The sequence below is a fragment of the Petromyzon marinus genome, chromosome 55 (genome assembly GCF_048934315.1).
Source record: "Petromyzon marinus isolate PM22_M1 ecotype Great Lakes invasive population chromosome 55, UKy_Petmar_22M1.pri1.0, whole genome shotgun sequence".
NCBI lineage: Eukaryota > Metazoa > Chordata > Hyperoartia > Petromyzontiformes > Petromyzontidae > Petromyzon > Petromyzon marinus.
Genome location: NC_133721.1, coordinates 11,289,392 through 11,315,165, shown reverse-complemented (window position 1 = coordinate 11,315,165; position 25,774 = coordinate 11,289,392). Strand labels below are relative to the sequence as shown.

General features: G+C 58.3%; 1 protein-coding gene across 7 annotated transcripts in view; it reads left to right on the top strand.

Annotated features, from left to right (window-relative positions):
• LOC116954417 (disks large homolog 1-like) overlaps positions 1-25,774 on the top strand; it is a 157,061-nt gene that overhangs the window by 85,834 nt on the left and 45,453 nt on the right. For 5 of the 7 annotated variants that reach the window (XM_032974911.2, XM_032974913.2, XM_032974910.2 and 2 more), the window contains one exon: positions 24,469-24,522. In XM_032974911.2, coding sequence (XP_032830802.1) covers positions 24,469-24,522 — 54 coding nt within the window. Of the gene's footprint in view, positions 1-10,647; positions 12,763-24,468; positions 24,523-25,774 lie in introns of those variants that run through there. The other 2 variants (XM_032974908.2, XM_032974909.2) reach the window with 1 other exon arrangement.

Sequence of the window (25,774 nt, the reverse complement as noted above, 5' to 3'; positions counted from 1 at the left end):
TCTCTCCGTCTCTGTGTCTCTCTATCCGTCTCGGCGTCGCTGTCTCTCTCTCTCTGCGTCTCGGCGTCTCTGGGTCTCTCTCTCTGCGTCTCTGTGTCTCTCTCTGTATCTCGGCGTCTCTGCGTATCTGTGTCTCTCTCTGCCTCTCGGCGTCTCTGTCTCTCTCTCTCGGCGTCTCTGTGTCTCTCTCTGCCTCTCGGCGTCTCTGTGTCTCTTTCTCTGCGTCTCTGTGGCTCTGTGTCTCTGCGTCTCTGTGTCGCGTTATCTCTCTCTCTCTGCGTCTCTGTGTCTCTGTGTTTCTCTCTCTGCGTCTCGGCGTCTCTGTGTGTCTCTCTATCTCTTTCTCTGCGTCTCTGTCTCTTTCTGCGTCTCTGTGTCTCTCTCTCCGTCTCGACGTCTCTGTGTCTCTCTCTGTGTCTCTCTCTGCGTCTCTGTGTCTCCCTCTGCGTCTCGGCGTCTCTGTGTCTCTCTCTCTGCGTCTCGGTGTCTCTCTCTCTCTGCGTCTCGGCGTCTCTGTCTCTCTCTCTCTGTGTATCAGTCTCTCTCCGCTGTCACCTGACGGTCTGTGAAGCTGCCGCGCGCCACGATGTTCCGTAGGGAAGCCGTGGGGGGGGGGGGGGGTGGTGGCGGTGGGGGGTGTCGCGGTGCTCGCAATTGAGAGGGCAGCGGCTGCCCTCTCGCGTCGGGAGCAGGGGAGTTGCTGCTGCCCCTCGTCTCGCACCCCTTCCACTCGCCGCTCTGCCGTCGGTAATGCCCCGATAACGCGGGAAGAGTGTCGAGTATCCCCATGGGATCTGGGACGAGAGTGCAGTCTTCCTACTGGATGTGGGATGCACGTGCGGTATTGTAATATGATGTAGGATGGGTGTGTGGGATTCCTGTAGGATTAGAGTTCAGCCTTCCTACTGGATGTGGCATGCACGTGCGGTATTGTAATAGGATGTAGGATGGGTGTGTGGGATTCCTATAGGATGAGAGTTCAGTCTTCCTACTGGATGTGGGATGCACGTGCGGTATTGTAATAGGATGTAGGATTGGTGTGTGGGATTCCCGTAAGATGCGCGTGCGTGGTGCTAGTGGGATGATAGCGACCCCGTTCCCGCGAGATGTGAGCGCGTGACCTCCACCCCCCCACGCCCCCCCCCCCCCGAGCCCCCCCCCCCCCCCCCCCCACCGCGGCGCGGATCGTGGGCGGAGGATCGGCGTTGGGGTAGCGCTCGCAGGTGCGAGATCGATGGTGCCGCTTGCGGCGTGCGTGGGAAGGAGCGAGGGAGCGAGGGAAGAGTTGGAGGAGGGGGGGGCTATGGGGAGGGGGGGGGGACCGGAGGGGAGGGGGGTACCCGGGGTGTTGGGGGGGGGCGAGGGTGATTGGGTTTCACCGGCCGGGGGCGAGCTGTCACTTGCGGTCACAGCGATGACGTAGCTGCCGTCTCATCTGCAGCGGTGATTGTGGTGGTGCTGGTCATTTAGGGTTACCGGTGATGGTGGTGTAGGATTACCGGTGCTAGTGGTGGCGGAGCGGTGGCGCAGCGGTTAGCGCGCTGCGCCACGACACCTTGGCGACTCCACGTTTGATTACTGCTCACGGCACACCAACACCAGGGGACAATTATATGAACAGGTCCTGGGCCTCCTCTAGGTCGACTCAGCCTTAAATGAGCACCTGGTGTGGTGTGTAAACATCGTCACTGGGGAGACAAAGACGTTCGGGCGTGGTGCTAGTCACCCAACCACCTTGTGTGCCGTGCCGGCCTTCGTAGGTGCTCGCTAACAGCACTTGCCCCAACAAGTGGTGCGTCCAAGATATTGCAGGGCTGCGCCTTTACCCGGTGTACCGATCGAACGTTGTTGACTTGCACGCCGGAGAGAGCCCACCAAGAAAGAGCGCACTGAGAGAGCCCACTAAGAGAGAAAGCGCACACGGAGAGCGAGAGAGGGCACACTGAGACTTTTAAACAACTTTTATTGCGCCAGCACCAACAGCACTGGAGGCGATTCCGATACGAAATACACAAAGTCACCAGCAACACAAATAAAACAAACGCTATAAATCCACGCGCTGTGGCGCTAAATGCACCACGCACAACAAGAAAGAAAAGTCACGTGGTGGTGGTGGTGGTCATCGCGCGCGCCACGGTGACGAGTGAGCGCTTCAGAAGGTGAACACGTGGGGGGTGCCGTCCACGCTGGTGGTACAGAGAGGGGCTTGTCCGGCCCCCCAGCGTTCGAAGAAGACGCGCACATCACCGACATGCGTGTGGTACATGGCGTGCTCCAGCTGGAGCCGCGCCTTAAGCAGGCCTCTGAACACTGGAAGCAGCACAGAGCAGCCGTCAGTGTCACCTTGCAGCGTCTTTTTACTCGTTCTGTACACCGCCATCTTCGCCTGAGCACAGGCGAAGTTGGCGAGGTCATGGCGCTTGTTAGCCAGGTAAGGCACCACCCCATATACGAAGCTGCTGTTGTAGAAGGGCACCCCCAGTTTTCTGAAGATGTCCCCCAAAAGGCGGAACATTGTGTTTGAGCCGCTGGCAGCGTAAGTACCGATGGGGCAAGATCCTCCCTGGCACCGCAGCAAATGCACCAAGTCTGTTACCCGCGGCGAGATTCGGCTGAGCCACACGGCCGATGGCAACGTGCAGTGTGCCACTCTCCACTAGAGGTCACCGCAGCGTTTGGCTACGGGAGAGACTTTGTACGTCTGTTTCCACTGAGGGGCGGCCGCAATATGGGGAGAGAAATGGTCTCTCCGTTTTGTCTCCGGGAGGTCGTCCAGGTCCCGGGAATGCAGCGCCTTGACACAGCCACGTGCAGAGCGCCGTGTTCGGGGCGCTCTTCGGGAGCACGTTCCTGCAGCCTCGGAGCTTCAGTAGCTTGCCGGAGTCGCTGTGGCCGGGGGGCTGCGCGCAGGAGAAGCACAACTCCGGGAAGGAGGAGGAGGGGGGGGGAGGGCCGCCACCGTCCTCCGGCGCTTCCAGCTTCAGGCGCAGCTGCTCCTTCATGGCGCGGAGAACGTCCCGCACCCCGCACTAGCTTCTCCCCGGCGGGCATGGAGCGGAGTCCCGCGGTGCTGGCGATCTCAGGGTCCTCTCTCCTCTGATCCACTGGAAGAGGCCGTTGCATAACAAGGGGCTCGTTCAGGAACTGCGCGAGGTCGTAGGGCGCGCGATATCTGCTCCACTCGAAGCTCCGCCACGCGTTCAAGAGGCTCCGGTGATAACCTGGCAGCCTCGTGTAGTCGACCAGGCTCAGGTCCATCAGGTAGAGCTCCTGTCCGTACCCCAGGCACCCCCCTGCATTCCTCAGCAGGGCGAGGGCCGGCGACCTCCAGGGTAGCTCCTCCCGGTCGTACAACAGCCGCCCTGATGGCCATGAGCCTGAAGCTCACGACCCTGGCGGCGATGTCCACCAGACCCTGGCCGATCTCGCTCACCGGCAGGCAGAGAGCGCCCGGCCTGAGCCGGTGCTTCCCGTGCCAGACGAAGTGCGCGAGTGAGCGGTTGACTCTGGTGAGAAGCCAAGCAGGAGGCTGGAGGGGCCTTGGTCTTGTGCCACAGCACAGCTGCTGACAGGGTGTTAGCGATGAGCACTCGGCCGCTAAAGGACATTTGCAGAGCGAGGCGTGCCCATGTCAGTAATTTGTCCTCGATTGTGTTGGCCAGCTCAGGCCAGAGTGCACCGAGAGAGAGAGAGCGCGCTCAGCAAAAGAGAGAGCCACAACGCAGATGCGACTAGCTGGCGTAGTAGTCGTAGTACTAGGCACATTATCAACTCGGGTGGGGGCGGTGCACCAATAGGTCAGGTGCCCCCCCCCGCCCCGGAATATTTGATTTGTGCGGCAAGGTCGCCAGACGTTACCGCTCTAATGGAATAAAAAACGTCGCAACGTGAATGATTTACAACAACAACAAAAAATGAACCAGGTTTTAAATAAGTGTTGTTATTGTTCTTTGACAATGCTGCTGAAAGTAAATCTCATGGTGGTTGTCAAGGAGGGGCGCTCCCCCCCCCCCAACTCGTAGCTTTGGCCACCAGGGAGGTGGCGGGCAGTGGGGGGGGGGGGGCAAGGGGCCCCCTGCATGGGCCCATGGATCAACAGCTGGTGGGGGGTTGGTGGTGCGCGGGTGACGTCATGTAACCTTCGGAACACGTGTTGACCGGAGCGCGGACGCGCGCCGCTCCAGTGATCGGCTGTCGTGGTTTATACTCTTTGCTTCTATTCGGTAAAGTCACGTAGGTAAAAAATAACAAAAAATCACGACGTTTCGGCCACAACACAAGTGGCCTTTATCAGGTGAAGGGACTGGACTGTCCAGTCCCTTCACAGTCCAGTCCCTTCACCTGATGAAGGCCACTTGTGTAGTGGCCGAAACGTCGTGATTTTTTGTTATTTTTACCTACGTGACTTTACCGAACAGAACCAAAGAGTGTGGATCCTTGCAGTCACGAAAGCTTCAAATCTAGAAATGTCGTGGTTTACATGCAATGATGCAACCCCTGCCTTCTCAGGCACCGGTCGGGGCCGGCTCGGGCGTCAAGTCGATTGCAAGCGCACCGCCGGTTCTTTTTGGAGTCGCGCAGATGAATTGCGCCCGCAACGACGGATGTCGTCCCGCGCTCACCGCATCGTTAGGCCGAACTTTAGATCCATCCCCCATAGACGCGGACGGTGCGTCGCAGAGAGATTACCGGAGCTAGAGCCGTCGGATCCGCGCTCGTTGAGGTCATCGGCACGAGAATATGCGTGGTTAGTCTCGCCTCTACCCCCACCGTTTGCCGCTGGACGGGCAGTGAATTTTTGCGCGGGCTCAGCGGCGTTACCGGCGACGTCACAATCGGAATATTTATTATATTAGTGGAGGAATCTGATGAGCTATATAGCTGGGATTTTTTCTTCACAGGTGTCCAATAGGAGCACGGGGTAAGAGCGCATACAAATAAAGCTGAACCATCCCCATACCTCCGTGATTTGTTCTTGACACCTGATGAAGATCGCTTGCGTTGTGATCGAAACGTCGTGATTGTTTTTTGTATTAACATAATTTTATTGTATTTCTACATACGTGACTTTACCGGAAAAAAAAACAATGAGTAATTTTATGCAGTCACGAAAGCTTTAATACTTTATCATCCCCAATCCTACCAGGCTGGGTGTTAGTGGGCAGGCGGGGGCGGGTGGGGGAGAGGCGGAGTGGGGTCTCCCGCCTTCAGGAAGCAATCTGGGGCTGGAGTCGCGAAACCGTCCTGAAGAGATCTGTCACAGGTCCCGGAGGCAAAAAAAAAAATTGCAGAGCGATTATGAATATCTTGAGAGAAAAGTCTTAACTACATACGGGACGCCGTAGTAATTTGTGGCCGGGTTGCTAATGTAAAAATAAGGTAATACCTCAGTGGGCTTTACCTAGATTAAAATATATATTTTGTAGATTTTTTTAAGTAATTTGTTTACCTTTCCTATAATTTGCATTCCTATATTTTTTGTGTACTGTTTGTCGTTCTAACGGTATGACCCGCGCCAATTAGACATCTGTAAAAAAGAGCTTTATAGGTCATCCGAGTCCTCCAGTATATATAAATATTCTGATTCTGATCTGGCGTCAAAACTCTTGCTACGGGTTACGTCATCACTCTCACTGCACCAGCCGATCAGATGCCAGGAAAACAACCCCCATGCAACATGGCCGCCATGAAGTCCCCTATGCAACATGGCTAACATGAAGTCCCCCATGCAACATGGCCGCCATGAAGTCCCCCATGCAACATGGCCCCCATGAAGTCCCCCCCGTGCAATATGGTCGCCATAACGTACCTCATGCAACATGGCCACCATGAAGTCCCCCATGCAACAGGGCCGGCGTGACGTGACCACACCGCGTGCTTTAGCCGGTCCTAAGGATGAGCTACAAATAGTAACGTTATGAATGTTGGTGATACCTGCTGTTGTGACTGTAATTAATAATGAATTGTGTCATTCGGTTCGTGATTACTGCCGCTTACAGTCGACTAACCTTACTCGCCCTTGTGAGTTACGACAAATATTACCTTGACCCAGTTGGGATCGCACGCGACTCGGCATGCTGCTTCTGTGCAACAGCAGCGTGCGCGTTCCCATCCCTCCCAAATGTAAGACAGCATACCCATACGGTTTACCTGTATTCGTGTACAGGGAAATTGAGTTTTCAGGTCCATAAAGCATACAGCCGTTTCAATACGGGCAAAATCAGTCTACATTGCATTTGTGTTTCTCCCTTGGGATCGGACTTTGTCGGATGAACGTTAAGATTTATAGGGGCACGGGGTGACGAATAAGGTCGGAATTGGTCCGTGATAAGGTAGGCGCTGATAAGGGGTTGACATGTATGCTGCATTATTTGTATTGTTGCCACTGCTGTTATCGTCGACGTCGTCGTCATCATTACGATGATTACGTAAACGAACTTCGGAAGTAATTTTTGAGGCGTGAGCTCATAAAGGAAGAGTCGAGACAAAACGTCGCTGATTGGCGGAGAGGTCGTGCCCCCCCCCCCGCACGCGGGGGGCTGGCCGGCGGATTGCATGATCGATTGCTCGGGTCTGGCGCGCGTGGGCGTTGAGGATGGACGACGCAGTCGATCGCCCGCTCTGCTCCGCAGCCTGAATCACAATCGCAGCGTTAGCGCAGCAGCAGCAGAGGCGTGGAGAGGTGGGGGGGGAGAGGTGGTGGGGGGGGGGAGGGTGTGGGGGAGGAGGGAGAGGTGGTGGGGGGGGGAGAGGTGGTGGGGGGGGAGAGGTGGTGGGGGGGGGAGAGGTGGTGGGGGAGGAGGGAGAGGTGGTGGGGGGTGGAGGTGCGGGGGAGGAGGGAGAGGTGGTGGGGGGGGGAGGGAGAGGTGGTGGGGGGGGAGGGTGGGGGGGAGGAGGGAGAGGTGGTGGGGGGGGAGGGTGTGGGGGAGGGAGAGGTGGTGGGGGGGAGGGTGTGGGGGAGGAGGGAGAGATGGTGGGGGGGGGAGAGGTGGTGGGGGGGAGAGGTGGTGGGGGGGGAGGGTGTGGGGGAGGAGGGAGAGTTGGTGGGGGGGGGAGGGAGAGGTGGTGGGGGAGGAGGGAGAGGTGGTGGGGGGGGGGAGGGTGGGGGGGAGGAGGGAGAGGTGGTGGGGGGGAGGGTGTGGGGGAGGAGGGAGAGGTGGTGGGGGGAGGGTGAGGTGGTGGGGGAAGAGGGAGAGTTGGTGGGGGGGGGAGGGAGAGGTGATGGGGGAGGAGGGAGAGGTGGTGGGGGGGGAGGGTGGGGGGGAGGAGGGAGAGGTGGTGGGGGGGGAGGGTGGGGGGGAGGAGGGAGAGGTGGTGGGGGGGAGGGTGGGGGGGAGGAGGGAGAGGTGGTGGGGGGGGAGGGTGGGGGGGAGGAGGGAGAGGTGGTGGGGGGGGAGGGTGTGGGGGAGGAGGGAGAGGTGGTGGGGGGGGAGGGTGGGGGGGAGGAGGGAGAGGTGGTGGGGGGGGAGGGTGTAGGGGAGGAGGGAGAGCAATCGGTGGGAGAGATGGGAAGAGAGAGGCGACAGGGAAGGAGAGAGACTGGGGAGAGATTGGAGAGAGCTAACAGAGGGTGGGGGGTGAGGGAGAGAAGCGGAGTGGATGGAGGGACCGCTGGTACGACCAGTAACCAGCGGTCGGTGTCAATTATCAGCCTCTATGGAGGCGGCTCGTGAAGGACGCTGCTGCTGCTGCTACTGGACAGTTGGAGGCAGTCGCCCTCCAGCAACGACGGAGGGCAGAGGAGCGATGCTCACAACAACGAGCGGAGCGTCGGGCGGATAAATTAAAGCAAGTGGGCACAGTGGGGGGTACAGCTGGTGGTGCATCTACCGGTCCAATCAGTCAGCATAACCCATGGGACCTGCAGGGTCTGTCCAGTGACCTCTTGTCAGTGAGCCTTCGACGCTTCACGTGGCCTCAAAGTGCACCTAGCCTGGCACAGGCGCCGTGGTGACGTCACCGTCACTTAGTGGCGAATGGCGGGTATTGGTATTAGTGTATGTGTGTGTGTGTATATATTATGGCTGCTTTGGGTACGCGGTCCAGACCTCCCCAGAGACCCGGGCTGACAGATGAGGCATTCAGGATGGTTGAGAAAAAGCGACAGGCCCACGTTCATCGGCTACAGCATCCCACGACAGAGAATGAGGAGGCTTACCACAGCCTTCGCTCGGAGGTTCGGAGGGCCGTGAGGCGCTGCAAGGACGGGCGATGGTCGCGGGTTGCTGAGGAGATGGAGTCTGCCTCAATGGCCCGCGATCACAAATGCCTATTTAACTCCATCAAAAAATTATCTGCAGCGCCACACCTATTACCATCATTGGGGGAAAGAACGATGATCCAATCTTTGACCCCAAGGAACAGGTTTGCAGATTTGCTGAGCATTTCTGTGATGTCCTGGAGAGGGGAAATCCCTCAGCCTGGAAAACATCGTGGGACAAAGTGGGACCCTGCTGAGGCTGCGGTGCCTCAAATATTGGAGGAGGAAGTCACCCCTGTGAGTGGCTGGCTGAGGTGCCATCCGGTGAGGAAGTACTAAAGGCGAATCAGAGTCTGAGACCAGGAAAGGGTGGCGGTCATGCACAGACTGCCCGACATGACATCATAACAACAGTCTGGGCCACTGGACGGATTCCGCAGGATTGGAAGGATGCCCTGGTGGTCCCCCTCTTTAAGAAGGGGGACCGCACAGACTGTAACAACTACAGGGGCATCTCACTCCTCAGTGTGCTGGGAAAGGTCCTGGCAAGGAATATTCAACATCGCCTTGCTAGGCACGCTGAGGAGAAGCTTGTGGAGCCCCAATGCGGTTTCAGGAAAGGGCGGTCCTGCACAGATGCCATATTTTCTGTCCGTCTGCTACAGCAGAGGTGTAGGGAATTCCAACAAGACCTACATCTCTGCTTCATTGACCTGGTCAAGGCCTATGATACCATTAGTAGGCCTGGGCTCTGGGTTGTTATTCGTGCTTTCGGAGTCCCTGACCCTTTGCTCACGCTGATTAAGGACCTTCATGATGGTGAGCAGGCCCGGGTAAAACTACGTGGCCGAGAGTCTGAGCCATTCCCTGTACACCTTGGGTGCGACAGGGATGTCCTCTGGCTCCAACATTATTTAACATCGATTTCGACCACATAGTTGGTGAAGCCTTCAGTAGCTGTACCGGAGGAATTTCCATCTGGCACAGATACAATGGGAGGCTGATCGATGCCCGGGTGCGGTCAAGGGATGGCTCCCTATTGGTCAATCACGTTATGTCTACCGACAACCTGGTAATTGCAGCTCACTCAGAGGAGGAGTTGGAGGCGCTGCTGCTGAAACTGGAGCTTGCCACTAAGAGGTGGGGCCTTACCATCAGCCCCACCAAAACGAAGCACCTGCCTGGGTATTTTGTACCATCGAGCACTCCACCCCCACAACTCCCAATCGGTGATGGGGCAGTTGTGGAGAGAGTGCAGAGTTTCCCATACCTGGGCAGTGTGCTCATGACCGGCTCCGGTTTAACAGCAGAGGTATCACTCCGAATCAGTCGAGTGGCATTATCTTTTCATCGGTTGCGTAACGCTGTGTGGAAGCTACCTGGTCTGTCGCTCCGCACGAAGCTTCGGGTCTTCTCGGCCACAGTCATTCCCTCCCTTCTCTACGCTTGCGAAACGTGGACCACCCTAATGGAACATCTTCGCCAGTTAGATATATTTAGGCTGGCCTGCCTACGAACAATCCTGGGTTAAACCAGGCTGGATTATGTGAGGAGCTCACAAATCCTCGAAAGATCTGGACAAAGTCCCATCGGTGAGCTCCTCTGGCAGGCAAGGCTGCATTGGCTGGGCCATGTAGGCCGCATGCCCAATCACCGCATGCCCAAACAGCTTTTTTTCAGCCGGATCGAGGGGGCTAAACGGGCGCGGCACGGGCTAGAGAAGAGATGGAGTGATGTGGTACAGGAAGATGTGAAGCTGAGTGGACTTGCCGATGACTCGTACCAGCGGTGTCAAGATCGGCCTCTGTGGAGGAGGCTCGTGAAGGACGCTACTGGGCAGTTGGAGGCAGTCACCCTCCAACAACAGAGGGTGGAGGAGCGACGCTCACAACAACGAGCGGAGCGCCGGGTGGCTAAAGCACAGCAACTTGGCACAGTACGGGGCACAGGTGGAGCATCAGCCATTCGTCTCAGTCATCTCAGTCAATCGGCCCGTGGCACCTGGGTCTGCCCCGTGACCCCCTGCCAGCGGGCGTTTAACACTTCACATGGCCTCAAGGTGCACATGGGCTGGCACAAGCGTCGTGGTGACGTCACCGCCACTTAGTGGCGAGTGGCGGTTGTTGTTGTGTGTGTGAGTATGTGTGTGTCTGAATGTGAGTGCATGTGTGTATGCACACGGCCTGGCTGGGTGATTTGTAATCCCTAATTAGTATCCCCCCCACCGCTCCCTCCCCTTCCGAACTGAGCTGAGAGAGCGCACAGCAACAAGGGGGAGAGGCAGGGAGAGAGGCAGGAGAGGAAAGGGAGAGCGAGGGGGGACGGAAAGGGTGGGGGGGATAAAGCGTGGGTGGGAGGGCAGAGGCGAGGTGAGAAAATCCATCTGCTGCTGCTGCTGCGAGGAGGGAGGGAGGGAAGAGGAGGGAGGGAGACGGGAGGGGGGATGTGAAAATCGAGAGAGAGAGCTCATCCTTTGCGCCGCTCGCCGGATCCGGCACAGCAGTGGCAGTGACGACGCTCGCTCACTCGCTCGCTCGATCGCCGTCGCTATCCGAGCGCCTTCCATTGCGCTCCTCGTCGTTCAACACGGACGTGACACGGACGGGTGCGGGTGCTGGGCAAGCGGGCAAAGGGGTAGCGAGCGCGTTTGGGGGGACGAGGTTGTCGGCGGCGATCGGAGCGAAGCGGAGAATCGCAGACGGCGCGGCCACGACCGTGACACCGCCACCGCCATCGCCACCGCGCCGATAGATTCCAACCCGCCCCGACCGCCCTCGTTCCGCAGCGACGCCGGCAAGAATAATCCGCTGAAAAAATTTAATCGACAGAGCCCGCCTGCTATTTGCGACTGCGGCGGCCGGCGGTGAATCATTGACGGCGGCCGTGTTTGTTTGTTCGTTCGTTCGTTCCGCGTCGCACGGGGCGATGAGGTGAGCGAGGGGACGGAGGGGAGGGTGTGCGAAGAGCGTGCGACATCGTCGTCGATATTAAGAGGCTCCTGGTTCCGTCATCGAGAGAGGAGGGGGGGGGGAGAACGAGGTGGGAAGAAGAGGCGGTCGTTAGCCCGAGCGTGTGTGTGTGTGTGCGAGATCCTCCGGGAGAGCGAGAGTAGAGCGAGAGGAGAGAGCTGCCGTCAATCGTGAGCGCTTGATTAGAAATCCGTGGCACGTAGCCGGCGAAATGCGCCAGCAGCAGCAGCAGCAGACGCCGCTACGGTGAAGAGCGCCGCTCATACGAGCAACAGCAGGAGCAGCAGCAACAGCAGGAGCAGCAGCAACAGCAGGAGCAGCAGCAACAGCAGGAGCAGCAGCAACAGCAGGAGCAGCAGCAACAGCAGGAGCAGCAGCAACAGCAGGAGCAGCAGCAACAGCAGGAGGAGCAGCAACAGCAGGAGCAGCAGCAACAGCAGGAGGAGCAGCAACAGCAGGAGCAGCAGCAACAGCAGGAGCAGCTGCGACGATCGCAGGGGCGAGAGGGTGACCGAGAGGATTTCACAGTGGTGGTGGTGGTGGTGGAGGCCTTCCGACGCCGCCCAGTGGCGCATCCTCTCGGCCGTGACGTTCTCTCGTCGCACGCAGAGGGCCTCGCCTCACCGTCGCCCGGCCCACCCACCCCCCCTCCCCCCGAAGTCCATCGACCCCGACGTTCCATGGACTCCACCCGCCGTCCCCTACGCGACGGCGCCTCGCGCTTCCGTCGCCGGTCGGAGAGGCCGGCGCTGCCGCGGCCGCCTCCCGGCGCGCACCGGAGCGACGCACGCCGGCAGGAGACCCTCGCCGAGCGTTTGACCTCTTGAGGAGGACCGTCGGGCGAGGCCAGGCCAGGTAAGGCCCCAAAGTGTCATCTCTCGGGGCAGCCCAAGAAAGGACCCCCCCACCCCCGCGTGCCGAGAAGCCACGACCGAACACGCGGGCAGCAGAGTTCACGCGGCCCGGTGCCAGAAATCCGTGCGGAAGGCTCGCCCCCACCCACCGCCTCCTCCACCGCCTCACCACCTTCACCCTCCCGCGACCCCCACTACCACCGATGACGGCCGCGCGGAGATGCGTCGGCGCGCGTCGTCCGTGACGGGAACGGCCGGCAGCGGCGGGCAGTGATCACCGAGTCGGACTCCGGCCCGGCACACCATGACCGCCTACGGCTACCGCATGGACTACTGCTGCGGCGACCCGGACTGCTGCGACACGGCCGTGGGGGCCAACTGCTGGTACGGCGGAGGCCCTCACGGCGGAGGTCGGGCCTCCCCGCCTCCCTCCTCTCACAAACCGCCCGGCGGTGCCGGCGGTGCCGGCGGCGGCGGCGGCGGCTACGGCGCGTCCTCCACGCTTCCCTCTCGCAGGGGCCCTGGCCCCGTGGCCCTCGACGATCGGCCGCGCGGGTCGGGCCACAGCGGGGGCGGCGGCGGCGGCGGCGGCGGCGGCGTCAGCCGCACGATGGCGAGGGGCCACTCTGCTCCGGCGGCGGCGCCTGCGCACGTGCCGCACGGCGCTGCCGCGTGGTGGGGCGACGAACCCTCCTGGGTGCACGCGCACCACCACCACCACCACCACCCTCCCCCGCAGGTGCGCCGGGACAGGAGGGGTGCGTGGCGCGGTTGTGGCGGTGGCGTGGGTTGGTTGGTTGGTTGGTTTGTGGTGCAGTCCGGGTTTTTGTTGGTGTTGGGGGGTCGGTGTTTCGGCGGTGGGGGTTCGTTGGGCAGCAGTGAGGTCAGTGGTGGGGTTCTGGTGAATCGGCGGTGAGGTTGGTGAGCGTGGGTCCGGTGAATCGGCGGTGAGGTTGGTGAGCGTGGGTCCGGTGAATTGGTGGTGAGGTTGGTGAGCGTGGCTCTGGTGAATCGGTGGTGAGGTTGGTGAGTGTGGCTCTGGTGAATCGGCGGTGAGGTTGGTGAGCGTGGGTCCGGTGAATTGGTGGTGAGGTTGGTGAGCGTGGCTCTGGTGAATCGGTGGTGAGGTTGGTGAGTGTGGCTCTGGTGAATCGGCGGTGAGGTTGGTGAGCGTGGGTCCGATGAATTGGTGGTGAGGTTGGTGAGCGTGGCTCTGGTGAATCGGTGGTGAGGTTGGTGAGTGTGGCTCTGGTGAATCGGCGGTGAGGTTGGTGAGCGTGGGTCCGGTGAATCGGTGGTGAGGTTGGTGAGTGTGGCTCTAGTGAATCGGTGGTGAGGTTGGTGAGCGTGGCTCTGGTGAATCGGTGGTGAGGTTGGTGAGCGTGGCTCTGGTGAATCGGCGGTGACGTTGGTGAGCGTGGCTCTGGTGAATTGGCGGTGAGGTTGGTGAGCGTGGGTCCGGTAAATCGGCGGTGAGGTTGGTGAGCGTACGTATGTCCGTCTGTGTTTTGAACTTCTTTCGCACCGTACGTAGCCAACCGTGCTAATCGGAGGCGCTTTGTGGCGGTCGGTGGAGAGCAGTGGTAGCGAAATCCATCCACCACCTTCACCAAACCACAATAACCAGTGTGGTGAAATATGGTCAAATATCCCCCGCCCCCCACCTCTACGACGAATGAATAGATTATATTTTGTGTTATTAGATTGGCACGGTCAATACGTTTTTCAGCATTGATGTCGAGTTCGCCTGTGGAATTCGGTCGGATCACTGAACCGTGGATTTGATTGGCGTGTCACAGACGAGACGGGAAGGTCATTGGGAGATTCACGTCGGTATCACACTGGCGCGGTCGGTGTCACCGGGACAGTCGGTGTCACCAGGGCGGTCGGTATCACCGGGACAGTCAGTTTGAGTGGCACTGTTAGTGTCACCGGGGCGGTCGGTATCACACTGGCGCGGTCGGTGTCACCGGGACAGTCGGTATTTCTCTGGTAGGATCCTTGTGACACTGGTAGTGCTGGGGTCACCTACGAGGAGGGTGATCTTGTCACGCTGGCCGTGGGGTCGCGGATGTCGGCCTCCGGAGCGCCGTTGCGCACCACGGGAGCCGGCGTCGTTGTGGCCTGGGCCCACTCGCCCACCCACTCACCCACTCGCCCACTCGCCCACCCGCTCACCCACTCGCCCACCCACTCATCCACTCGCCCACCCGCTCACCCACTCGCCCACTCGCCAACTCGCTCACCCACTCGCCCACCCGCTCACCCGCTCACCCGCTGGCCCACTCGCTCAGCCCACTCGCCCACTCGCTCACCCACTCGCACTCGCCAACCCGCTCACCCACTCGCCCACCCGCTCACCCACTCGCCCACCCGCTCACCCACTCGCCCACCCGCTCACCCACTCGCCCACTCGCCAACTCGCCCACTCACCCGCTCGCCCAATCGCTCAGCCCACTCGCCCACTCGCTCACCCACTCGCCCACCCGCTCACCCACTCGCCCACTCGCTCACTCACTCGCTCACACGCTCACCCACTCGCCCACCCGCTCACCCACTCGCTCACCTACTCACCCACTCGCTCACCCACTCGCCCGCTCGCCCGCCGGACGCGCCGTGGCAAGCGATCTGACACCGCGTCGGCATTTTGTGCCGGAGATTGTAGCGACATGGCACAGGCAGTGCTGAGCTGCCCCCCCCCACCCCCCCCACGTCGCTCACCCCCCTCTCTCCTCGTCCCAGTGTGCGTTGGTCCCGGGGGGGGGGGCGGGGGTGGTGGTGGGGGGGGTGGCATGGTGGAGGTTGGTGGGGGGAGAGGCATGGCGGGGGGAAGGAGGAGGTGGTCCAAGTCATCACCGCCCCTCCCTCCGCCCCTCCCTCGGCCTCTCCCTCCGCCCCTCCCACTGGAGGGATTTACATTCCGGTTACATCCACGCGTGGCCTCTCTGCGGGAGGTAGAGGCGCAGCGCTGCAGTCTTCTGCGCCAGCCACTGCTGGCGGAAAGGGACCTCCGGCCAGAAGATGCTTTAGAGAGCTCAACCACCCTGGCCAGACGTCTTGGATAGAGGTGGGGTTACCCACACTTTACCCCACTGCGTCCATCTTGTACTGCATCCATCTTGAACCGCATTGTACTGCATCGAACCCTTGTATTGAATTGTTCCATTGTACTGCAGTCTACTGCATTGTACTGCAGTGTACTGCATTGTATTCTTGTACTGCAATGTACTGCATCATAACCTTTTACAGCATTGTAGTCCTGTACTGCAATGTACTGCATCATGCCCTTGTACTGTAGTGTACTCTTGTACTGTAGTGTACTGCAACATACCCTTGTACTGTAGTATACTCTTTTACTGTAGTGTACTGCATCATACCCTTGTACTACAGTGTACTGTATCATACCCTTGTACTGCATTGTACTCTTGGACTGTAGTGTACTGCATCATACCCTTGTACTGCATTGTAATGTTGTACTGTAATGTACTGCATCATACTCTGGTACAGCATTGTACTGCATCATACCCTTGTACTGCATTGTATTATTGTACTGTAGTGTACTGCATCATACCCTTGTACTGCATTGTATTATTGTACTGTAGTGTACTGCATCATACCCTTGTACTGCATTGTAATTTTGTACTGTAATGTACTGCATCATACTCTGGTACAGCATTGTACTGCATCATACCCTTGTACTGCATTGTATTATTGTACTGTAGTGTACTGCATCATACCCTTGTACTGCATTGTATTATTGTACTGTAGTGTACTGCATCATATCCTTGTACTGCATTGTATTCTTGTACCATAGTGTACTGCATCATACCTTTGTACTGCATTTCACCGTTGCACTATGCACCAATCTACTTGTGGGGAGCGGTGGTGTAGTGGTTATCTCGCTGTGTTATGAAACCAGCGACCCGAGTTCGATTCCCACTCAAGGCCACCAAAACCGCTGACGAATATCTAAACCCGTCCTGGGTCTCCCTTAGGCCGACTCAGTCCGAGAATGAGTACCTGGCGCGGTGTGTAAACATCCCCATTGGGGAGACAAAGGCGGCCGTGCGTGGTCCTGCTGGCCACTTCACCCGGCTGGTGTGCTGTGCGCTAGCAGCACTTGCCCCGACAGTCTGTTCAGGGCTTCCGGGGGGCGGGCGGGCGGGCGGGTTGGGGGGGGGTCTCTATGTTTGTGTGCGTGCGAGCAATTGTTTAATAGCAACGCTGGACAGGGGCGACGTGAGTCCTTAATTCCCCGGTGGAATACGGTTTACCGAGACCCATTCCAGCATCGGGAGCCAATTTTAGAAACATTTATCCCACAGTGCGTACCTCTCCTCTCTCTCTCTCTCTCATGTTCTCCTTCCCGAACACGCGCGCGTCGATTCGACGAACGGCTCGCAGCCCACGGGCACCGAGCACGCGTCGCTCGCTCGCAACGGCGTCGCGGTGGCGACGAGGTACCGTCTCCCTCGGCTGGCGTGCGCACGACGCCGCGGGGTTCGATGCCCCGGGCCCTGGCCGCGCCCGCCGTTGCTTTGGCCCGCGCGGAATGTTCCTGAGGCTTCCTCAAATGTTGCCCTCCTCCACACTCGGATTGTTTGGCTGCGACTGTGAATTCCCACGTGTGTCGGTGGTAAAGGCGACGATGATGATATCAGCCACGGCGATGAGCGATCACGCGTGGCCAGGTTGCCTCTGTACAAGAGCTTATTAGATACAACACTTCCGGTTTAGTTTGAAGGCTTCGGGGGGGGGGGCACACGGTCTCTGCCCCGTACCCCTCCCCTCTAGACGGCCCTGCCTGCTACATTGGGATTTTTGACCCAATTCCATTAATGAGAGGTTGGCTTCTCGTGAAGAGGGGGGAGGGGAGACTGCATTTGTCAGCACAGTTGCGAGGGGTTGTAACGCTCAAAGGATTTTTTTTTGTTTGCATGTTCACCGGAAACACGTGTGGTTAATGCAGACGTAATTCCTTGCAAAAAGGTTTATATCTGGCGCTTTAACGTCTTAACAACTGTTTTATTGCAGGAAAGGGTAAAACCTATCCTTATATTTTGGTACTGGCAAAGGAAGGCACCATGATGCTCTATACAAGTTCAAGAAACCGCTGCTGTGCTGCCATTTCCTAGTCACGTCGCTGCACCAGCCTGCAACAGCTCGTACTCCCAGGCGGGCTGCCGTAAGTAATGAGCAGGCTCAACCCTGCTGCGCTGATGAGATCTGATGAGATGGTGCACCTACAGAGTGACCTGGTTGTAGGCATGAAGGCCCATTCATTGAGCTGTACATGGTGCTGAATTTGCCTAACACTCTGTGAGCTGTCCATGGTGCTGAAGCTACCCTCACTGTGAGCTGTCCATGGTGCTGAAGGAACCTCACTGTAAGCTGTCCATGGTGCTGAGGGCACCTCACTGTGAGCTGTCCATGGTGCTGAAGGCACCTCACTGTGAGCTGTCCATGGTGCTGAAGGCACCTAACTGTGAGCTGTCCATGGTGCTGAAGTTACCCTCACTGTGAGCTGTCTATGGTGCTGAAGTTACCCTCACTGTGAGCTGTCTATGGTTCTGAAGGCACCTCACTGTGAGCTGTCCATGGTGCTGAAGTTACCCTCACTGCGAGCTGTCCATGGTGCTGAAGGCACCTAACTGTGAGCTGTCCGTGGTACTGAAGAAACCTCACTCTGCGCTGTCTGTGGTGCTGAGGGCACCTCACTGTGAGCTGTCCATGGTGCTGAAGGCACCTCACTGTGAGCTGTCCATGGTGCTGAGGGCACCTCACTGTGAGCTGTCCATGGTGCTGAAGGCACCTCACTGTGAGCTGTCCATGGTGCTAAGGGCACCTCACTGTGAGCTGTCCATGGTGCTGAAGGCACCTCACTGTGAGCTGTCCATGGTGCTGAAGGCACCTACCTGTGAGCTGTCCCTGGTACTGAAGAAACCTCACTCTGCGCTGTCTGTGGTGCTGAAGGCACCTCACTGTGCACTGTCTTTGGTTCTGAAGGCACCTCACTGTGAGCTGTCTATGGTGCTGAGGGCACCTCACTGTGAGCTGTCCATGGTGCTGAAGGCACCTCACTGTGAGCTGTCCATGTTGCTGAAGGCACCTAACTGTGAGCTGTCCGTGGTACTGAAGAAACCTCACTCTGTGTTGTCTGTGGTGCTGAAGGCACCTCACTGTGCACTGTATTTGGTGCTGAAGGCACCTCACTGTGAGCTGTCTATGGTGCTGAGGGCACCTCACTGTGAGCTGTCCATGGTGCTGAAGGCACCTCACTGTGAGCTGTCCATGGTGCTGAAGGCACCTAACTGTGAGCTGTCCGTGGTACTGAAGAAACCTCACTCTGCGCTGTCTGTGGTGCTGAAGCCACCTCACTGTGAGCTGTCTATGATGCTGAGGGCACCTCACTGTGAGCTGTCCATGATGCTGAAGGCACCTAACTGTGAGGGCCCCCCTACTGTGAGCTGTCTATGGTGCTGAGGGCACCTCACTGTGAGCTGTCCATGGGTCTGAAGTTACCCTCACTGCGAGCTGTCCATGGTGCTGAAGGCACCTTACTGTGAGCTGTCCATGGTGCTGAAGGCACCTCACTGTGAGCTGTCCATGGTGTTGAAGGCACCTCACTGTGAGCTGTCCATGGTGCTGAAGACACCTAACTGTGAGCGCACCTCACTGTGAGCTGTCTATGGTGCTGAGGGCACCTCACTGTGAGCTGTCCATGGTTCTGAAGGCACCTAACTGTGAGGGCACCTCACTGTGAGCTGTCTATGGTGCTGAGAGCACCTCACTGTGAGCTGTCCATGGTTCTGAAGGCACCTAACTGTGAGGGCACCTCACTGTGAGCTGTCCATGGTGCTGAAGGCACCTCATTGTGCACTGTCCATGGTGCTGAAGGCACCTCACTGTGCGTTGTCCGTGGTCCTGAAGGCACCTGTGAGCTGTCCATGATGCTGAAGGCACCTCACTGTGCGCTGTCCGTGGTGCTGAAGGCACCTCACTGTGCGCTGTCCGTGGTGCTTAATCTGCCAGCTTCTGACCTCCGACACCAGTAGCACCGCACCCCCAACGCCCGCTCGCTCCTGCAGCCCTGACACGAGCAGCTCTAGGGAATGGGAACTGTACGTTAGGCGTTGCATGAATAATTGAGTCATCGGTTACAATCGATAGCCCCACTCGTAATGCATGCATTGCGTCGCGACTGTGAGAATCGATCATTTTCTGTCCGCGTGTGTGGAATGTAATCTGCTTCGCGTCAATGGCATGCAGCGCGATTTCCAACTGCTGCATTGCCACTCGATGAATTGTCACCATTCGCGGTGGAGATTCGTCTCAAGCGCATATTATTATAATTATTTTGTTGTATTGTGGTGAAAACAGCACCTCAGTTTGGTTGCATGTACCTGGGTGTGGGTGCGTTTGCGTGTGTGCATGTGTACGTGACACGCACACACACACGGTTAGCGCGGTGTACTATGGACCTGGTGACCCAAGTTCGATTCTCGCTCACGGTTAGCACTAGTGACGATTATCTGAATCGGTCCTCGGGCCTTCCTAGGTCGACTCATCACTTTCCCCAACATTTTGTTAAGGTTATACGGGGATCTTTGACTTTGCGTGTGTGTGTGTGTGGGTGGATGTGTGTGTGTGGGTGTGTGTGTGTGGGTGTGTGTGTGTGTATGGGTGTGGGTGTGTGTATGGGTGTGGGTGTGTGTGGGTGTGTGTGGGTGTGTGTATGGGTGTGGGTGTGTGTGTGTGGGTGTGTGTGTGTGGGTGTGTGTGTGTGGGTGTGTGTATGGGTGTGTGTGTGGGTGTGTGTCTGGGTGGATGTGTGTTGGTGTGAGTGTGTGTAGGTGTGTGTGTGGGTGTGTGTATGGGTGTGGGTGTGTGTGGGTGTGTGTGGGTGTGTGTATGGGTGTGGGTGTGTGTGGGTGTGTGTGGTTGTGTGTATGGGTGTGAGTGTGGGTGTGTGTGCGCGCGTGACATCTGTGCGTGCGTTTGCCATTGATTGGTCCCCCGATGAGCATGGCTTAGCTGAGCGGAGCGGCTCCACTGATTGTTTCCCCAGGGGAAGGGAGAGAGGGGGGGGGGGGGTGGACAGTTTGTATAAAACTACAAGTTCGCGCTCCGATGAGCGAATGCCCCCTAGCCGATGATGCTGCCCCCCCCCGCTCCCCCCCCCTCGGCGTTGCAGCCACCCCCTTATTATTTTTGGCAAGTCGGCCAAAAGTAATTAAATGCGCCGTGGCTCCCGAGAGAGCGCGCGGTCCGAGGGAGGAAGTAACGCTGAGCGACAAATAGGCGAGTCGCTGAGCTAAAGCAGAGAGGAGCGGAGAGACGGGGGATGGGGGAGACGGAGAGAGCGGGAGACGGGGAGACGGGGAGATGGGAGAGATGGGAAAGATGGGGACATGGGAGAGATGGGGACATGGGAGAGATGGGGAGATGGGAGAGATGGGGGAGACGAAGAGAGCAGGAGACGGGGAGATGGGAGAGATGGGGGATATGGGGGAGATGGGGACATGGGAGAGATGGGAGATGGGGGAAAGATGGGGACATGGGAGAGATGGGGAGATGGGGACATGGGAGAGATGGGAGAGATAGGAGATGGGGGAGAGATGGGGAGATGGGAGAGATGGGAGAGATAGGAGATGGGGGAGACGGAGAGACCGGGAGACGGGGAGATGGGAGAGATGGGAGAGATAGGGGATATGGGGGAGATGGGGACATGGGAGAGATGGGAGATGGGGGAAAGATGGGGACATGGGAGAGATGGGGAGATGGGGACATGGGAGAGATGGGAGAGATAGGAGATGGGGGAGAGATGGGGAGATGGGGGAGTTGGGGGAGATGGGGACATGGGAGCAATGGGAGAGTGTGAGAGATGGGATAGATAGGAGATGAGGGAGACGGGGGGATGATGAGACAGTGAGAAGGGGAGATAGAGAGATGGTGAGACAGGGAGATGGGACAGGGAGTAGGGGAGATGAGGAGACAGTGAGAAGGGGAGATGAGGAGACAGGGAGATGAGGAGACGGGGAGATGAGGAGACAGTGAGAAGGGGAGATGAGGAGACAGTGAGAAGGGGAGATGAGGAGACAGTGAGAAGGGGAGATGAGGAGACAGGGAGATGAGGAGACAGGGAGATGAGGAGACGGGGAGATGAGGAGACAGGGAGATGAGGAGACAGGGAGATGAGGAGACAGGCATTAGGGGATATGAGGAGACAGGGAGATGAGGAGATGAGGAGACAGGGAGGAGGGGAGATGAGGAGTAGTTAATGGACGACCGAAGGTGGCTGCCCTTGAGAGATCTCAGGGGCTGAGACGGTGAGTGGAGGCTCAGCTTTGAGACCGGCGGTGACGCGGCCCAGCGTTTTGCGCGCTCACCCCTCGTTTGTAGATGCTTGCGGTTCTTATCCGGCAGCCCGCCCTGGCTATTATTGCGGGTGTATCAAGCGTAAAAAAATACTACTAGTACTACAACCACTGCTACAACGCGCCGTCTGTTTTACTCTGAATGTTAAACATCCCCGCTGACGTCATTCGGACAGGGTAGGTCATTGTGTTTTCCAGTGTGAGCGTCCAAATAAATTAATGAACCCACCACCCACGGATTACTCCATTGGGATCGCACACAGTAGCACCATTGCCCAACCCCCCCCCCCATTGCCCCCTCCAGCGACTGTGAAACTACAGCGGGAGGGGCTGCCCTAGGCCAGACCACGTGACCTGTGACACCGCTGCCGTGTGGTGAAGACGAGGAGCGGGGTAGCGCCGACAGTGCACGGGGGTGGAGATTGACGACGCTTGGTGTGGGTGGACACACGGGGGGGCGGGGGTGCTGTTGGTACATCCATATATATTTGTTTGTCTGTGTGTCGGCGTCCTTGTGCATCCGTGCATCTCGCTGTGTCTGACCGCCTTGCATGTGCAGAATAGTAAAAGCGCAGCCCTGCAATTGCTCCACTAGAGGGCGCGAGCGGTGGACGTCGATGAGGTGGGGGGTGGTGGTGGGAGGGTGGAGGGTGGGGGATGAGCGGGATGGACAGCGATGTGGACGGTGGACATCTCCAGGGTCACTGCCATGTATGGGGGGTGGCGGGAGGGGGGGTGGGGGCAGGGGGGAATGGGGGGTGGGGGGAGGAGGGGGTGGGGGGGTCCGTGATCTTCGCTGCGGAGCCGCTGCAGGAGCAACATTTCTGGGAGGCGCGCTCTCGCCGGAATACTGATGAGCGAGCGACGCGATCGCGGGGTGAGGGGGGGTTGCTGGCTGAGGCCCCCGGTCTCCTACCCCCCCCCCCCTCGCCCGCTCCCCCCCCCCCCACCCCCAACAATGCTCGCGTCTCGTCAATAACTCGCGGCTTCCCCTTCACCTCCGGTGTCGTCGCGATCGCGCCCGGGTTTGCCGGCTCCACGTGAGTCGAGCCGCGCTCGCCCCGCCACCCGTGTAGGTCACACGGGTGCCGGGGGATCTTTGTCCCGTTTTCGTTGTGCGTTGCGTGAGTGTTGTTGCGCGTGCGTGCGTGAGCGGGCGGGCGACTGCGTGTATGTTCGAGAGAGGGTGTGTGTGTGTGTGTTGCGAATGTCTACTCGGGAGACAAAGGCGGCCCGGCGTGGTGCTGTCCACCCCTCTCCCCCCCCCCCCTCGTGTGCCGTGCCGGACTTCATACGTACTGCTACTCGCTAACAGCACTTCCGGCAACAGTCTGTTAAGGCTGTACGGATAATTTTGTTTTTATCCACTCAGCTATTCATCCTCCTGTACCACATCAGCCGATCTCTTCTCAAGCCCGTGCCACGCCTGTTTGGCCCCCTCTGTCCGGCCAAACAGAAGCTGCTTGGGCACACGGTGGCTGGGCATGCGGGCTCCGTGACACAACCAATGCAGCCTTGCCTGCCGGAGGAGCTCACTGATGATGGGACTGCGTCCAGATCTTTCAAGCATCTGTGAGCTCGCACCACCCTGCCTGGTTAAACCCAGGGTGGAGCGTAGGCAGGCCAGGCTGATTGTTTCAAAGCGGCGCAAATTTTCCCTCTAAGGGGGGGGGGGGGGGTCCACTCCCTCTCCCCATTCTCCCTCTCTCCCAGCTCCACTCCCTCTCCCCGCTCCCCCTCTCTCCTTTCCCATCCCCCGTGGGATCTCCGTGTGACTGCACACCCCCCCACCTCCCCTCCCATATGCAGCTCCCTCCTGGGAGCCCAGGGGTGGTGAGCCGAGTGTGGTGAGCGGAGTTTGGTGAGCCGAGGGTGGTGAGCGGAGTGTGGTGAGCGGAGTGTGGTGATCGAGATGGCAATTACCAAGAGCCTGTGCCTACGTGTCTCGATGTGTGTCTCTGTCTGTGCGTCTCTGTCCATGTGTATGTGTGTCTGCGTGTCTCCATGTGTGTCTCTGTCTGTGCGTCTCTGTCCATGTGCATGTGTGTCTGCGTGTCTCGATGTGTGTCTGTCTGTGCGTCTCTATCCATGTGTATGTGTGCCTATGTGTCTCGATGTGTGTCTCTGTCTGTGCGTCTCTCTCTATGTGTGTCTGTCTATCTGTATATCTTTGTTTCTGTCTGTGTATATATGTGTCTGTGTGTCTCTGTCTCTGTGAATGAGTGTCAGTGTGTCTGTCTCAATTATTCTGTGTGTGTGTCGCTGTGTCTCTGTGTATCTCTGTGTGTATCTATGTCTCTGTGTGTCTATGTATGTGCGTAGTCGACTACGTCTATGTATATATCTGCGTGTGTATGCTGTTGGTATATCCGGATCCATTTGTTCGTCTGTGTGTCGGTGTCCTTGTGTATTCGTACATCTTCCTGTGTCTGTGTGTACGTCTGACCGTCTGCATGTACATGTGCAGAATAGTAAAAGCGCAGCCCTGCAATTGCTCCAGTAGAGGGAGCTATTGACATTCCCTGTGGAGGGTATCTCTGGCCTACTCTTCCACACGGGCCAGACATCCAAGAGTTACCCACACTTTATCCCACCACAAGTTACTTGCCGATCACCTGTGGTGGTCGTGGTTTTGCCAATTTACACAATTGTGTGGAAAGAGGTGGCGGTGGCTGATTGTGTCTTTGGGCATATGAATGTGTCTGTGTGTGCGTGTCTTTGTGGGTAGCGTATTGGTTAACGCGCTGCGCTACGAACCCGGCGACCCGGGTTCGATTCCCGCTCGCGGCCACCACCAACAGCGGTGACGATTATCTGAACCGGTCGTGGCCCTCCCCTAGGTCGATTCAGCCTTAAATCAGTGCGCGGTGCATAAAAATATCGCCACTGGGGGAGACAAAGGCGGCCGGGCGTGGTGCTGGCCACCCCTCCCTCCCTCGTGTGCCGTGCCGGCCTTAAAAGGTGGTGCTCGCTAACAGCGCTTGGCTCCAACAGTCTGTTATAGGTCACACAGGGGAGCTTTGTCGGTGTGTGTGTGTCTCTCTGTCTCTCTACATTTTGTCTTGCAGGCAAATCCCCCTCCCATCATCGTCAACGCGGACAATCTGGATTCACCGTCTTACGTGAGTTGTCCATGCCGCCGCCACTGTGAACTATACCGCTCGGGTCACCCTCTTCTCACCGATAACAACAACAACATCATCAACAACCACCACAACCACAACGAGTCGGCCTGTGTCCGCCGCATCTGCGGCACGGAATCTTTGCTTCTTTCTGCCTGCTGTGCGTGTCTCGATTCTGCGCGTTTTGTTACCTTAACTTTAGCTCGGGGGGGGGGGGGGGGCGTTGATCGGCAGCCAGCACCTAACAAGATAGCGCAATAATAGAGGCACTTTGGGTTAGATCGCGTAAATATATAAAATTATCGTCAAACCTGCCACCACCCGACACAGCCAATTAGCAAGGTTTGTCACGTAAACAGAACGTGGCCAATTCGTTACTGGTACAACACACCGGTGTGTTGGAGAGCAAAGCCACAACATTTACAATCTCAGTACGACGTTTCGCCAGAACTTACAACCAGCTTCATCAGGCGGACAGCAACAAAACACAACCTCAATATTTTAAGAGCCGCAGTGCAATGTGGCGGATAACGTCACGAAGCAGTCCCTTTAAGAGCTGCACGCGGCGCCTCAGGTTCATGCCTGCGACGCCCCTCTGGGTTGTTAACTCAAGAGGTAAGTTGAACCTCTGTAGGCCCCAGGCCTTACTTGTTAGCACCCGCCCCACCCTCCCTTTAGGCTTTGCACTGTGGTCTCTTACTCCTTAGGCCCCGCTCCTTCCTGGACAGGCCCCACCTCTTCCTGCATTGGTAGTGGTGGGCGGGGGACGGTAGGTGGAGGTGGGCGGGGGACGGTAGGCGGAGGTGGGCGGGGACGGTAGGCGGTGGTGGGAGGGGACGGTAGGCGGTGGTGGGCGGGGACGGTAGGCGGAGGTGGGCGGGGACTCAATCCCTAACAGTTGCCCAAGCTCTGCGGTCCTGCATGGTGATGTGTGGACAACTCCGTGCGCGAGTTGTTGGTGTGGTTGCTGCGAGGAAACCGGAAGCACCCGGAGAGAGAAGAGCCCCAGCTCCGTGCTTGCGTTGTGCATGAACCCACTTGCCGTGCTGCCGCCGTACCCCGACCATGTCTGCCGGGAGATGGCAACGCTGGTGGCCACCGACCGCCCCCCTCCCCCCCCCACCCCACCCCACTGGGCACGAGGCCCTCGGTGTTGTGGCCTCGCATTTTGGTGGGGTTCTCTCCGGTTTCTCCGGGGGCTCTCGCCACGAGACGCCCAACTCGCCCGCCGATGTGTCCACGCTTCGCGACT